Genomic DNA, 14,252 nt, shown 5'->3' on the forward strand with positions numbered 1-14,252 from the left:
CATTAAAACTGTGAGTTTTAAGCCTACTAAATAGTGGCAAAACCGTCTTTTATAAAAGCCCACTCGAGGGTGGTGAAACTTGCATTTTAGCTTACTCGCGAGTAGCAAATCACTTTCAAAGCAAAACCTAAAATGTTTTATTCCAATTTGGGCGATTCGGTCTATACTTGTTTGCTGTGCGCATAACATAGTAATTCTAGGCTAATAACCAGAATAAGAACACATAAACGTTTTCAAAACAGAATATCACGGTTAGTAGAGGCCGGTCTTCAGACCGGGCGAGAGGGGGTGCTCATAGCTGACCTTCCCCGATCGTACCCAAGTTCCCGAGCCGAAGCAACTTTCGTGATGACGGACACGTGGCCTTTGGCACCGAGTCAGGGTTTCCTAAATTCCCCCAAAATAAAATATTTAGGTGGCGACTCTGTATCTGGCAAAGCGGTCCATGTTTGGCACTTCTTTTCAAAAATCTGTTTCTCAAAACGATTTGCCAGATTTGGACTCTTTGGTTCAGATTAAGAACCGTGACACAAATTGAGTCCGAACTGCAGCGGGTCCCTCGCGGACGTGCTACAACAAGCCACCCTCTTCCCTCAGAAGCAAAACCACAAGCCCTTGGTCCAATCCAAGCACAAAATAGACAAGTTAAGAGATCTTAGGGCAAGGCACGCAGCTGAGACCATCCGGAACTCAAAACAAACACGAACATGGATGATCATTGAGTGTTCAAACGATGACGTCCAAGTCTTGAGGACGGTCAAAAATAGGGTGTCTACAACTATAACTAATATGTTGACAACTATCATTTTCGGATCCTGGCTATACTGATGGCTCCGACAGCGACAACAACACCAGTATCGGTGGTACCCCCTCCAGCAACAGGGAGGAAAGAGAAGGATAGGGGCACCAAAGGCCGGAGCAGTATCGGTGGTACCCCCTCTAGAGCCCATCTTGAGCGATGACGATGCTAAGACGAGTGACTCCGAGGAGGCAGCGAGTCAACATTCTGAGTCATCCGAGAGTGGAAATGATGACTCTGCCTCGGGTTCTGAGAGCGGAGATGACGATGCCGAGGTGGGTTTGGGGACAGAGAGAGGAGACGATGCCAGTTCTGGTTCTGGTTCAAAGACTGATTCAAACAGTGGCGTTGATGGAAATAGTGCCCCAGAGTCCTCTCCTTCGAGGCCTCTCAAGCCTGAGGCGACTGGTGCTGATTTTGGATTTTTTGCTTAGTTTCTTTTTGTTTGGTAGCATTAGCAGATGTATAGCTTCAGATAGGTTTTATTTGCTTTAAAACTTGTACTCCTCTTTTGTAAAAACCATGATCGAAATTAAACCTCGTAGTTTTTATAAAAAGTGTTATCATTTTTGCATCATGAGCACCATATTGCATTAAAATGAACATAGAATTGGATTGGCCAACATCGCTTGATTGCAGCAATGTTCTTAATCGACTAATGAACCGACCAACAAACAAAATACCAAATACAACTTGATAAGCAAAACAACTCAATAAACAACAACAACTCGATAAACAAAAACAACTTGATAAACAAAGTAAAAATAACTCAAATACAAATAAACAAACTTGCTAAAACCAAAAAGACTCAAAACAAGACCTTGAAATACTCAAAGATCAAGACAAAAACACATGTTTTCAACATTGCCCAACAGACAGGTGGGCAGTAGGCCTAAAAAGAAGGTTGTCGCTAGAGATAGAGTATGTCGACCATATGCTGGCCACAAGAGGTGGCGTGCTAGCCACCAATGTGGCCTGCCGACCATCTGCCGACCATCAATGTGAAACGCTTCCAGATTGTTGATAGCTGGCTTTCACTCACTGCCTTATCTTCTGCAAAAGGTTGAGCTTCGTGAATTCTTTTCCAGAACTTCATTTTAGTTGCAATTTCTTCACAAACGGACCCATTTTTTGCCGAAAAGCACTCGGATTGGATTGTGACTTTAGATGGCTCAAAAAAGATAAATTTTGGGGGTTTTGGCATAAATGCACTTTTTCGTAGAGCTGTACTCCACTTTCACTACAACAAAAGTAACCTATGGTGACGAAAACTAGTGATGAAAATAAATTTCGTCACTAAATAAGAATAATTCATGAGGAATGTACAAATTTTGTCACATATATTAAAAAAATAAAAATAATAGGTGACGAAATTTATTTCCGTCAATAAATACTTCCCTTTAGGTGAGAAAAAATTAAGTTTCGTCACCAAAAAGTTTCCTGCTAATTTTTGTGGGTGGCGCTAAAAATTTTGGACTTTTGGTGAGAAAAAAATTTGTCACTAATTATAAATTTATTTGTGAGGAATATATTTTCGTCACCAATAATTTTTAATATTTTTGAGACCATTTGGTGAGGAAATAATGTTGTCACTAATTTTGGTGGGAAAATTTTGATGTATTGAGTGGCAATGAAAAAAAATAAGGTATTAATTTTCTAACCAATTTTTTGTTTATCATCTCTCTCTCTATCTCTCAAAACACACGCACGTTACCTCTTTGTCATCGATCTTTGCCCTCACGACTCCACCTTCAACACCTACACTACCGTTGGCCCTTATTGTATACACAGGACTCCACTCTCTGCATCAAACTCGGGTTCTTTTTTCTCTATTTTTTTTTCTTATATTGCATCAATTTAATTGAGTTGTTTCAAAAATTTTATGGGTTTTCAATCTTCACAATTTTTTTAGCTTATAATCTAGCTTTGTTGTTGATTTGGTAAATATATTAGTGAATAAAACAAATTTTATCACTAAATAAGAATAATCCATGAAGAATTATAAATTTTGTCACGTATAATAAAAAAATAAAAATAATAGGTGACAAAATTTATTTTCGTCAATAGATACTTCCTTTTAGGTGAGAAAAAAATTAAGTTTCGTCACCGAAACTTTTCCTACTAATTTTTTTGGATGGTGCCAAAATTTTGACACTTTTGGTGAGGAAAAAATTCGTCACAAATTATAAACTAATTTATGAGGAATATATTTTCGTCGCCAATAATTTTAAATATATATATTTTTTAGAAACTTGATGTTAAATATTTTAAGACCATTTGGTGAGGAATATATTTTTGTTATTGATAAATTTTAATATTTTAAGACCTTTTAATGAGAAAATTATTTTATCACTAATTTTAAAGAGAAAATTTTGCTATATTGAACGGTAATGAAAAAAAATAGACTACAATTTTCCACCCCTTTTTATTTTTGTGTTTATTAGTTTTTCTCTCATTTGTCTCTCTCTCTCTATGAAAACAAAACACGGGTTAGAGCAACTCCAAAGGATTGTCACTCCAATGGGCTAGCCAAAGGGCTTCCTATTTTACATCTTGCCTTCTCCACTGGCTTCAATTGGAGAGTGATTGAAGGCTCTCCAAACTGTCTCTCCCGCGAAATTGATCTGCTCCTTCAGCACAAAATCGATCTTCTCCTTCAGCGTTGTCTGCAACTCCCTCCATCTGACCTCTTCCTCAAGGTATGGATCCTTCTATCTCTCTGTCTTCCCCTTTTTTTCAACTCATAAACCCCCTGTCTCCGAGAAAAGCAATCTGCAACCCTAGAGGCATCCAATATGATTAAAAATTCTGTATTTAATCTCATATTTGAGACCAAAAAAGAAGAAGAGCAGGCGAAGCTCTAAACCCATATTCAAATCTATTTTCTTACTCTCTTCAGTCAATTCCACTTTATGGTCGATTCATGTATTTGGTAAGAACGCATTAGAATTTGATTTGGTCATATTGTTATAGTTGATTTTGGGTCATTAATATCTCGATTTGTTCTTTTGTTGAGTTATTCTTTGGTTTTCACATTTTGTATGCAATATCTGATGTTATCCACTATTGGGTGTTTGTGATTTATTAGTATTTTGTGAAATTGCTTCGTGGGTATTGAATATTTGTCTTTTTTGGGTACTCTTGTGATGTGGGTATGTGATAATTTATCATGATTGCTAAAATTTTGTCATGTCAACTGAGGAGATTTATTGTTTTTATCAGAAGGGTGTATTGAAATGCATGGTTTTATTGATGATTTGTAGAAAGATTTCAACAATAATGTTGGTTAGATCTCTTTTTATTTTGAAAGTAGATCTCTGTAGTTCTCTTGTTTTAGGATGCTTTATGCCGTATGGAGACCCTACCCAAAATATGTGGGTTTCCCCAATTTTTCTATCCATCAGGTCAGTAGGTGATCTAATTTAATTCTCCATCGGGGAATGGGTCAAGGATGGGTAGTCCCCAAAAAAATTGTCTCTTGACATGTATACTCTCTCTCTCTCTATATATATATATGTTCATATGTGCATTTACATACCGTCCTACCAATAACTCCACAGCTGTTCCATATTGTAATCTAGATGAACTAAGTTTAAATATTATAGTGTCATATTGGTTATTTATAGACCTGCAACTGAGATGGGCCTTGGACAATGCCCCTTTTTTTGTATTTGGAAAAGAGAGGGAGAAGAAAATAAGAGAAAGAAAAAGAATGTGGTTGACTTTTCCAACTAAAATTGCTCCCAGAAGAAATACATTTATTGACTGGAATAAATTGTTGTGCTGAGATGAGAATGGTGCTTATGTAGATTAATAGATTCAAAAAGTTATTAATGGTTGATCCCTACGATTTCAATGTGGATTGCAATTCATTTATTTTCAAAACCATGGTTTCTTTAACTTCAAGCCTACTGCCTCTTTCACTTGATTTATATTCAGTTTATGTTTGACTGAAGGGCTTTCCATAGTTACACAGCTTTTGTGCTACATCTGTTTCGGTTGTGTTTGCTTAGCTCCTGCTTTTCTGGTCTCCTATTTCATAATTTAATTGAGGTTCACTCTGCCATTCCAGCCTCTTTTTTGTTTCAAGTTGAAGTTGTTTACGGGTTGTTGTTTGCAATATTGTAATTAAAGGAATATGCTAACCTTGAAAATATGCCATTCCAACCTCTGTTTTGCTTCAAGCCTGTTGTTTTTTTGTTGTTTGCAATAAATAGGCATTAGCATGACCCTTGAATTATTTGTGTAAGATTGATTAGTTTATATATATATATATATATATCTTTTTTGCTTATTTTAATTATGGGTGAATGTAGACTATTGACACTTTTGATTTGTTGGGGACAAACACGCCTAACTATAATTGGTGGGTGGTGTTGATCTAGAGTTTTGGTGCAATGAGGAGCCAAAGATTAGCTCATTCAACAGTGATTTTGATATGCCCCATAAACAGCTGTAAGTACTCAATTGTTGTTTTCGAATCTTTTTGAATAATTTACGGCTGTAAGTACTCAACACTAAAGAATGTATTTAGCGTCAAACACTAAGAATGATTAGAATTTTTTGCTTATTTTAATTATGGGTCAAGAGTACTGGAATTGCTTCAAGGGGGCTGAGTTCTTTCTTGCCTATGTCGGTCACCGAGACAAATAATACAATCTACCCATCTGGGTTCCCTATGCAAGAATTCAAGCCAAGCCTTAATTTTTCACTAGATGGGTTTGAAAATGGGTATGGAAGTTTGCAAGGGGTTCAAGAGACTGGTAGTAGTGCAAGGCTGTTCTTCCCATTTGAGACTTGAAGCAGACACCAAACACAGCTGAATTTGAGCAGAACAGAGGAGGGCGAGAAGGAGAAGGAGAGGGTACTAGTGGGTATTGGACTGGGATGACAACTGGTTTTCAGCTGTTGAAGAGCATGTTGATACTTCTTTGGAGATGACAATGCGAAATGAAGTGATGAGGCTTATTGAAGACCTCAGAGTTGAGAGTTGAATGGTATTTGTTTCTAATTTAGTTCCTCTGATAAAAGATAAATAATTAAGCTATTTTCTTTTTCTTTTCCTCATTTTATATTTCTCGGCACATTAACAGGGACTATTGCTATTACTCTTTTCTTATAGAAACTAGTGATAACCTCATTGTAAATGAACGACTGTTATTGAGAAAGGCCAAAGAAGAAATTTTAATTCAAATGATATGTTTAAAAATGTGCTGACTTTTTGTTCTTTCAATGATCACTATGTTTTGATAATGATATGAATTATGTTGTTAACATTTAGATAAATATTAGAAACTTTGTAATGTCAACATTATTCTGCCAATGGACTGTTACAGGGCATTTTTTTTAGATACAGGCAAATGCACAAGAGAGTGAACATTAGAGTAGTAAAGCATTGGTGTGGTGTAGACAGATCTTGACAGGGCTTATGCACAGATTATATATAACTTTGGTTGCGAACATTAAAAAAAATAAAAAAGGGTCAAGTTGGGTTGGGGAAAGTTCAAACCCAATAGGGGATGGGGATGGTAGTACCCATGAGCGATGGGGGATGGGGGATGGGGGATAGGGAAAAATAATTATAGGGGAATGGGAAGGGGAAATTAATATCCGCCCCATTGCCCTCCATTGCCATCCCTACAATGCACATTTTCCTTTACATAATGTAAAACATCAAAGTCCTGACCAAAATTATGCATCCGAATTTAAAAGAGTGTCAATATACTATTTACAGCCGTCTGAAAGAGACTTATCAAAGGCATCTAATTTAATGAAAGTAAAAAACTCCTCACAATGGGGACTAAATGCCTTTCCTTGAAGAAATTACAATTCACATCTCTTCTTTTGTGTTGATAAATTATAATTATTGAAGAACTTCCTTTGTATTGTTGTTTTTTTTTTTAATTCTTTATTGTTTTCTTTTATATTTCCCATCCTTTCCCCTTCCAGATGGTTCCACAAAATTCACATGTTGGTAAATATTCACATGCTATACTTTTTATAAAATAAATTAAATATTAGTTAAAATAAAGAGTATGGTTGGAACACACAATAGTTAAACTAATTAGGTAAAATAAAGAGTGTACTTTTTTTGTACTTTAGCTAGTAAAAAATAAAGAGTGTGGTTGGAGTTGCTCTTAGCCCATTGTCCTCCTTCTCAGCGTGTTCTTCTCCAGCGCCGCCGCCAACATCGACGTCGCCCGTTCTCCTTCTTCGGTGGCGGCACCGATGTCGTATCTCCGAGCTGGTTCGCCCGTCTCCTTTAGTGTCGTGTTTTCTGTTCCATCAACACCTCTTATTATTCGACTTCTCTGTTTTGTATATTCAGGTATGGGTCCTCTCTCTCTCTCTCTCTCTCTCACACACACTTAATTTTTCTATTTTTCTATCTCTGTTTTCCTTAATTTTGTAGAATTAATGTTTTCCCTAATTTTCGAAACTAATGAGACATGCAGTGTCCTATATGTGATTTGTTGGGACTGTATTTTGCATTTAAAGGTTGTGATTTCTTCGGATTGAATGGTGGAGACATGATTCATTTGATTGTTAATGTTCATCCGTGGTAGGCAGGTAGACAATTACTTATTTGCTTGGTTGTTTTATGTGCATTCGACAAATGACTACCCAATTCTACATAGATTCATGGATATCACTTCAATCTCTTTGAAAACAGAGGGATTATTTAGAGTTAATCAATGCATGTTAATATGCATAGGTTTCACCAAAAATGGATCTTTTAGCATGTTAAACACTCAAAATTCACCTTCAAATTCAATATAAGATCCCTTAATCATAGGCTATTAACTTTACTCGTTCAATTTTTGGCATAGAACACTGTTATATTTCTAAATTGCCAGGAATTTCACTGAACTTTGGCAATATTGTCAAAACAGTGATAACCACCTAGGTCATAAACATAATAAACATATTGACCAGTGTGAATGTGTGGTACAAATAATAGTTGAGGGAAGTGTTTCTCTATTGCAACCCTGCTTTCTTTTATTAGGAATAATGAAGTTCTGCATCTTTTCATTCAATCCAGAGGATATCCATTGGATACATTGTCGCAGCTTTGTGTGAGATATGGCTTCTATGTCAAAGGTGGAGGGGAGTAGGTTTTTTCAGGAGATATTATTGGCAATGGTTAGTTACTATATCTGGTATCATTTTACATTCTGTAATGCTCAAGGCTTGTGCATAATATTTGAAAAGTTGGAGTTATTTACTTGAAAACTTTAATTTCATTTCTTTTGTTTCCTTTTATGGGTTGAAATATTGGGTTTCGTTGGATATTTAACTGTCTTTAATATATTTTACTAAACATTTAGATTCATATTTCAAAACTTTTATGAGACATGAAAGAGTAGTTAACACATTTGATAATGATGACAACAAATACTTGGATGTTTAGCCTCATTCACTTTAGATATGCTTAAATTGTCAAGCATTTATTCTATTGAATCAGGTTGAGCATCATGATGAAAACTGAAAAATATTATTACCCTTCCAAACATCGGGTAGTATGATGATGCATTATCAATATAAAAAAAAAAAAAGAAAAAGAAGTAAAGATCTAATTTCCTAATTGTTTCTCCCAAAATCAATTAGAAACTTGCATAAATGACCTATATTTAAATTAATAAATTGTTTTTGAATCATTTACCTAGTCATCTTTAGGCAAAGTTCAGGATTTTTGTGAATTAAGTAGCATGAGAAAGAAAATGGAAGATGTGCTTTTCATAAGTTAGAAAATAAATAAAAATAAAATTACAAAAGGAAGAATAACAAGAAAAAAGTGGCACTTCACACCGAAGGGAATATTTGACTTTACTTTAATCTCTCAACTATACTACTAGACATTCTCGTGACTTATTATACCGATAAAATGCCTTGAGAATCGATCACCTCAACATATTGTTCAATGTGGATCACCTCATTTTGTATATGCACCATATAAGCTTAGATGATTTTAAATTCACAAATCATAATCTAAGTTAAAACTATATTGTACTTAAAATCAACCAAGCAACCAAATCACAACGCTATGCCCAATTATATATTTTGTGAGAAATCTATCTATTTTTAAATTAAAAATAATAAATAAATAAATACAACTATGTGATTCTAGTATTGAAACTTTCAAATAATTGTTGAAATTCAGCATATCAAATTTTTATACATGGGTATGATCCACCATTCAATGTTGATTGCTGATTTTCCATTTGTTCCACTTTGAATTCTTCACAGGATGAACTGATGTTCATGAAGTTTTTGAAACGAAGTTTGAAACATTTTATGTTTAAATGAATGGTTAATTCAGTTAAATAGAAAAAAAAATTCATTTTTTGTCTTCTACCCCTTTCAATTTGTGCCCTTCAATAGTTGGTGACAATGTGAAATGTTGTTTTGTAGGTGCATTGCATGTGCCTTGTTGGTAGTATACTTGGGGTTGTCATATGGCCTTGTATGTTCCAGATTGGAAATTTGAGTTACTGAGATCAATTTCTATGCCGCCCACAAATGGAAGCTTTGTTTACACTGTAAGATTATGCTCTATACTCCTTAACTTTCCTGCCAACAGTCGATTTGTCAAGTTGACACTCTCTTGGAAATTTTAGGGATGTTGGTAGGGAGACACTTAATTTTTTTTTTTTTTTTTTGTGTAGTTGTGTGTGTGCGTGTGTGTGCGTGTTTATTGTGACTTGGTTGGATGGTGAGTTTGTTGACTTTGAAGTGGAATGAATGTGTGAGCTTACTTTCATCTCCAGTCACTGCTGTTGAATTTGAATATTCCAATCTTCATGCTTTTTCAGAGCATGTGATTTATTATGGAAACCATGTTTTGTAGTGTTCAAGTCAACTTAAGACGGGAGGATGTCTATGCCATTCTTAGTGATTATAGTGATTCTCAAATATTACTGCATTAAGCATCAACTGATTTCTTTCTTTTATTTGATATTGGGACATATATAATAGCAGAATACTTGCTAATATGTGAGAAATTACACAGAAGATAATCATCCATATTACAAAAACTTGTGAAGTTTGTCATATTAGGTGACATGTTCCACAAGAGGAGATCATGGACCTGCCTGTAATGCTGCTGCAATGATAGATCGTTGTGTTCTTGGTCTTAATCATCTATATACAAAACCTGTTTGTAAAAACTTGAAGGTAACTCGATTCTGAAGGTTAAATTTTGTAAAATTCTGGTTTGCATTCTGCAATCAGTTGATTCCTATATGGTATCCCCTTCACAGGAATGCAATATTTCCAGCATTGGCCAAATTTCAGATAATTCACCGTCATGGTGTCATACTCCTTTTGATCTTGAAGGTATATTAAGGTGACCAATCTAATCCTTTCTTTTTCCTTGATGATGGTACTTCAAAACCTTTGTTCTATTATGTATCGTCTTATCATTACTGTCTTCGTTGTTATTACATGAAAATGCAATACACTTGAGATATTGGTATTTTGAACTGGTAAGATGACGTCATTTATATTTGACTATGATTAAATGGTTCCTTAAATTGGATTAGTCATGAAAGCATATTTAGATTTATAACTTATATGATTCCGGCACATTTGTTTAATAGTTTGAGTTTAGATATGCCTAAGTGACTATACTTCATAGTTTATTAAACCTTCAAGGAGTTGTAATGTGTACTGTTGACACCCTGTATTTGAAGTTCCTTGACAGCTGCTGTGACGTGCATAATTGGACTTCAGTATGGCCACATTCTTGGACAATTACAGGTAAGACATCTTTGCACCGATTGATTGTTCCCTTGTTCTCTACTTTTTAATGATGAATGGCCATATGTTCTTTACTTTTAAATGATAAATGGCCATATGTTTAATGATGACTATCCTTTTTCTCCTTATTATTTTTACTTTTTAAGAAGACAAGGTATTAGAAGGAAAAGTAAAAAATTAAGGGAAATAATGATAATGTTAAATGGGATTTTCTGCACTACAAACATTAGAATTCTGTTTTTTTTTTTTTTTCCTACTTGGTTGAAATTGACCTTGGGTGCTCCTGTTCATTTGAGAAGGATGCCAGGAAATTAAAATCTGTATTTAAATCCACAAATTTATACGCTTCAAATCACCAAGATACTGATATTTGACTTTTTCTTTTCCTTTCAGGTATCCTTTTGAACAAACCTATGTACACAATCGGTTACATGCTGGTTACATTTGCATCTGCAGGAATAACATTTTCTGCTCTGTATATATTAGTGAGTTCCAAACAATAACATTAAATTGAATGGTTGAAAACTTTCAGATTGCACTTCGTGGATTTGTTGTTAATATTTGGACAACAAAAATATATTTTACTCACCTTTCCCCCCCCCAAAAAAAAAAGAAAAAAAAAAGAAGAGGATAGAACTTGATTAAAGTAATATTCAGTAAAGACACAATTTATCTTCCATTGCCACATACTCACCTTTCCCCCCCAAAAAAAAGAGAAAAAAAGAAAAAGAAGAGCATAGAATGTAATTGAAGTAAGATTCAGTAAATACCCAATTTATCCTCCATTGCCACATGCTGTGTTTGGTTGGGGAGAAAAATGTTCCAGGGGGAAGCTTTTGAAGGAAAAAGTAAGGAAAGTTCATAAATTATAATCCTTTGTTTTTCCTTTCGTGGGCAAAATTTTAAACCTCAGGCTTGTTTGACTGATGAAGGAAAAACAACATGATTTAGATTATATGTGCTTTTTTGTTCTCTACTTTTCCTCAATTAGCAGGACGACAGATGGAGTTACTAGTTAATTTAGATGATATGTGCTCCAAACTACTTGCATAGCATACCAATTGAAAGTGTCACCAGTCATCCGTGTTTTTCCCCCCCCCCCTTATTTGGGTTGCCCTATGCAGGGGGATCCCTTCAAAGGACAATTTAGAGGAGATGGTATCCTATGACTCGTAGATCGCCGTTTTGGTAAGTTTCGCTTGTTTTATGTTTTATTTTTCTCATGTTGGTTAGTATATACTAGTTAAAGCACAGTAGTTTCACTAATTATTAACTAAGATTTAACAAGTTTCAAAATGTATTTAATGAAAATAGATTCAATAGGGTATCCGGTTCTCCCGGTCTTTACCTGGGACAATATGTGAATAGTGTTGCAAAAAAATCAATAATGTACACACTAAACACTGAGCGCTACAAAAAGCGACTTTAGACAACAAGAATATTTACTTTTCCTATACTTATAGTTAGAAATGTGGGGCATAACAGACCGTGAGCTGTGAGGAGAACACTGAGATAACAAGTCAGTTGTCTCAATAAACAATAATAGTACAATTCAATGCAATGAAACGCTGTCCTAATTATTTGTGGCACTAAGATGAGATAACAAGGCAGTTGTCTCAATAGACAATAATAGTACAACTCAATACAATGAAATGCTGTCCTAATTATTTGTGGCACTAAGATGAATCCCATAACGCAGCAAGTCCATTCTGTTTAGGACATAGTTTAAAGTAATACATATTATTCTATGTCTTTTCTCATTACCTAAACCTGCATCTATTAGGTCCTTTTATCCTTGGAAAATATAAGAACATGCCACTAGTCACAAGTGCTACAATTATAAGTCATCTTTGCACTTTGGTCATAGAAAATATCAAATTTGACTATTAATCAATAACTCCACACATAGCATTGGAACTTCTCCACTTTCTTTAAATTTCAAAGTCATAAGAGCTATATTTTATTTCGAAGGAGCATTCAAGGAATGAAAGTACACATTTCTACACCAACACCCACTTCATTCTCTTGGGGGAAAAACGGAGATTAAATCAGGTAAAGAAAAAGAGTGTTAATCAATTTTTCGAATAAAACTAGGACAACCAATACAGGCTTAGCAACAATACACAACTTCTTATCTTTCTAGTAAAACAGAGTGCAAGCGAGGTAAGACACAACAGTTTCACATTTAACAAGTTTTAATGTATTTAATGAAAATAGATTCATTAGTTACTTTTTACTTAGCATGACCCTTGTTAAAATACACACTAACCAAAGAAGAGATAAAACTATGTGTTTACTTTTTTGTGTATTTTTCTAGGCAGTGTTGGAGTTGCTTTAAGTTAGTGATGTGATTAATAGGAGCTTTTCATGTACAAAGGAACTTCTGGTTGTTAAGCTAGACTCATTGTGTACACAATTTGTATTGACATGGACAGAGAGGTCTGTACAATGTAATTGATAATATGTTAATATTTTTCTTGTTTATTTTCTTTGCAGATTGGTTTTTGATGACGTTTGGAAGCATACTTGCAAATCAAGATCAAGTGTTGAAATTTTTTTTTCCTGAACTAATACTTAGTTGCAAACTAAGATTGAGTGTTGATTTTTTTTGTGGACAACACGGTAGTTTATTTTTGGGATTTGCTTTGATGGGTTTTTTTGTTATACTTAATGGATTATTATTAAAGTTGTTTGATGGATATATTTTGATTTATAATATAAATTGTTTAGTGATTTTTTTTGTGAAGTGGTGTATAATAGCTAGTGGATTTCCTAGTACAATTAAAAGGATATTGGGATATGAGCAGGGATATTTGTGAAATAATAATTTAAATTGAAATATAAAATATGGAACAAGTTTAGTGACAAATTTGTTTTGTCATTTGTACTTGTTATTGTGACAAAGTGATTATTCGTCGCTAATAAACATTTTGTGATAAAATTTATTGCAACTTATATATGGAAGTTTTCACTGATTTTGATGTTTGGTGACTAAAAAATTCGTCGCGTATATATATATTTGCGACAAAATATATTTCGTCACCCATGTATGACTTTTGGAGACGAAAAATTTCGTCAATTTTACATCTTATTGTGACGAAATTATTTCCTCATCAATGATCAACATGCGTGACAAATTTATTCGTCAACTAAAGTTATAAATATGGTACTGAATGACTATTTGGTGACGAAAATGAGAATTTTTGACGACAAAATATTGTTTTATTGGTGACAAAATTATGACTTTTGAAGACGAAAAATTTCGTCATCTTTACATCTTATTGTGACGAAATTATTTCCTCATCAATGATCAACATGCGTGACAAATTTATTCGTCAACTAAAGTTATAAATATGGTATTGAAAAACTATTTGGTGACGAAAATGAGAATTTTTGGCGACAAAATGTTGTTTTATTGGTGACAAAAAATTTTGCCGCTGAAGTAATTTCATTGGTGACGAAATTATTTTTCGTCACGTTGGTTTTTAGTGACAAACATTCAATGACGAAACCGGTGACGAAAATATTTCCTCACAAATATCTATAGTGACGAAATTAGCTCTTTGAAGACAAAAAAATTTCGTCACTCAAGGCCCAACTTGTTGTAGTGTTTGTATTCCGTTCCCTCATACCGCGACACGATGCTGGAACCCGATTACACATGTCTTTAGCTTCGGGCGACAAGAAATATGCT

The 14,252-nt window shown here is 34.4% G+C and overlaps 1 protein-coding gene across 9 annotated transcripts; it reads left to right on the forward strand.

Moving 5' to 3' along the window:
• The first annotated feature begins 2,278 nt into the window (after positions 1–2,278).
• LOC114306559 (uncharacterized) lies at positions 2,279–13,257 on the forward strand. Of its 9 annotated transcripts, none has more exons than XM_082899667.1 (12): positions 2,870–3,498; positions 5,116–5,254; positions 5,388–5,796; positions 6,961–7,127; positions 7,298–7,369; positions 7,842–7,942; positions 9,212–9,339; positions 9,857–9,973; positions 10,060–10,145; positions 10,492–10,558; positions 11,683–11,746; positions 13,055–13,257. In XM_082899667.1, exons 7-11 carry the CDS (start codon positions 9,256–9,258, stop codon positions 11,725–11,727), a joined length of 399 nt encoding a protein of 132 aa, XP_082755793.1. In that variant the 5' UTR covers positions 2,870–3,498; positions 5,116–5,254; positions 5,388–5,796; positions 6,961–7,127; positions 7,298–7,369; positions 7,842–7,942; positions 9,212–9,255; the 3' UTR covers positions 11,728–11,746; positions 13,055–13,257. The 9 variants fall into 9 exon arrangements, 6 of the variants coding, with proteins under 6 accessions (XP_082755796.1, XP_082755795.1, XP_082755793.1 ...); XR_014347086.1 differs by lacking the exon at positions 7,298–7,369 and adding an exon at positions 10,952–11,043 and having other exon boundaries at positions 3,244–3,498; XM_082899666.1 differs by lacking the exon at positions 7,298–7,369.
• Positions 13,258–14,252: the final 995 nt, after the last annotated feature.

Source organism: Camellia sinensis, chromosome 12 (genome assembly GCF_055761805.1).
Source record: "Camellia sinensis isolate YWXY chromosome 12, ASM5576180v1, whole genome shotgun sequence".
In the NCBI taxonomy this organism is placed as follows: domain Eukaryota; kingdom Viridiplantae; phylum Streptophyta; class Magnoliopsida; order Ericales; family Theaceae; genus Camellia; species Camellia sinensis.

Coding starts and splice junctions, on each gene's coding strand:
- LOC114306559 (XM_082899670.1), top strand. CDS start 9,256: ATGGCCTTGTATGTTCCAGATTGGAAATTTGAGTTACTGAGATCAATT. Junction 9,340..9,856: donor ATGGAAGCTTTGTTTACACT/GTAAGATTATGC, acceptor TTGTCATATTAG/GTGACATGTTCCACAAGAGG. Junction 9,974..10,059: donor CTGTTTGTAAAAACTTGAAG/GTAACTCGATTC, acceptor TCCCCTTCACAG/GAATGCAATATTTCCAGCAT.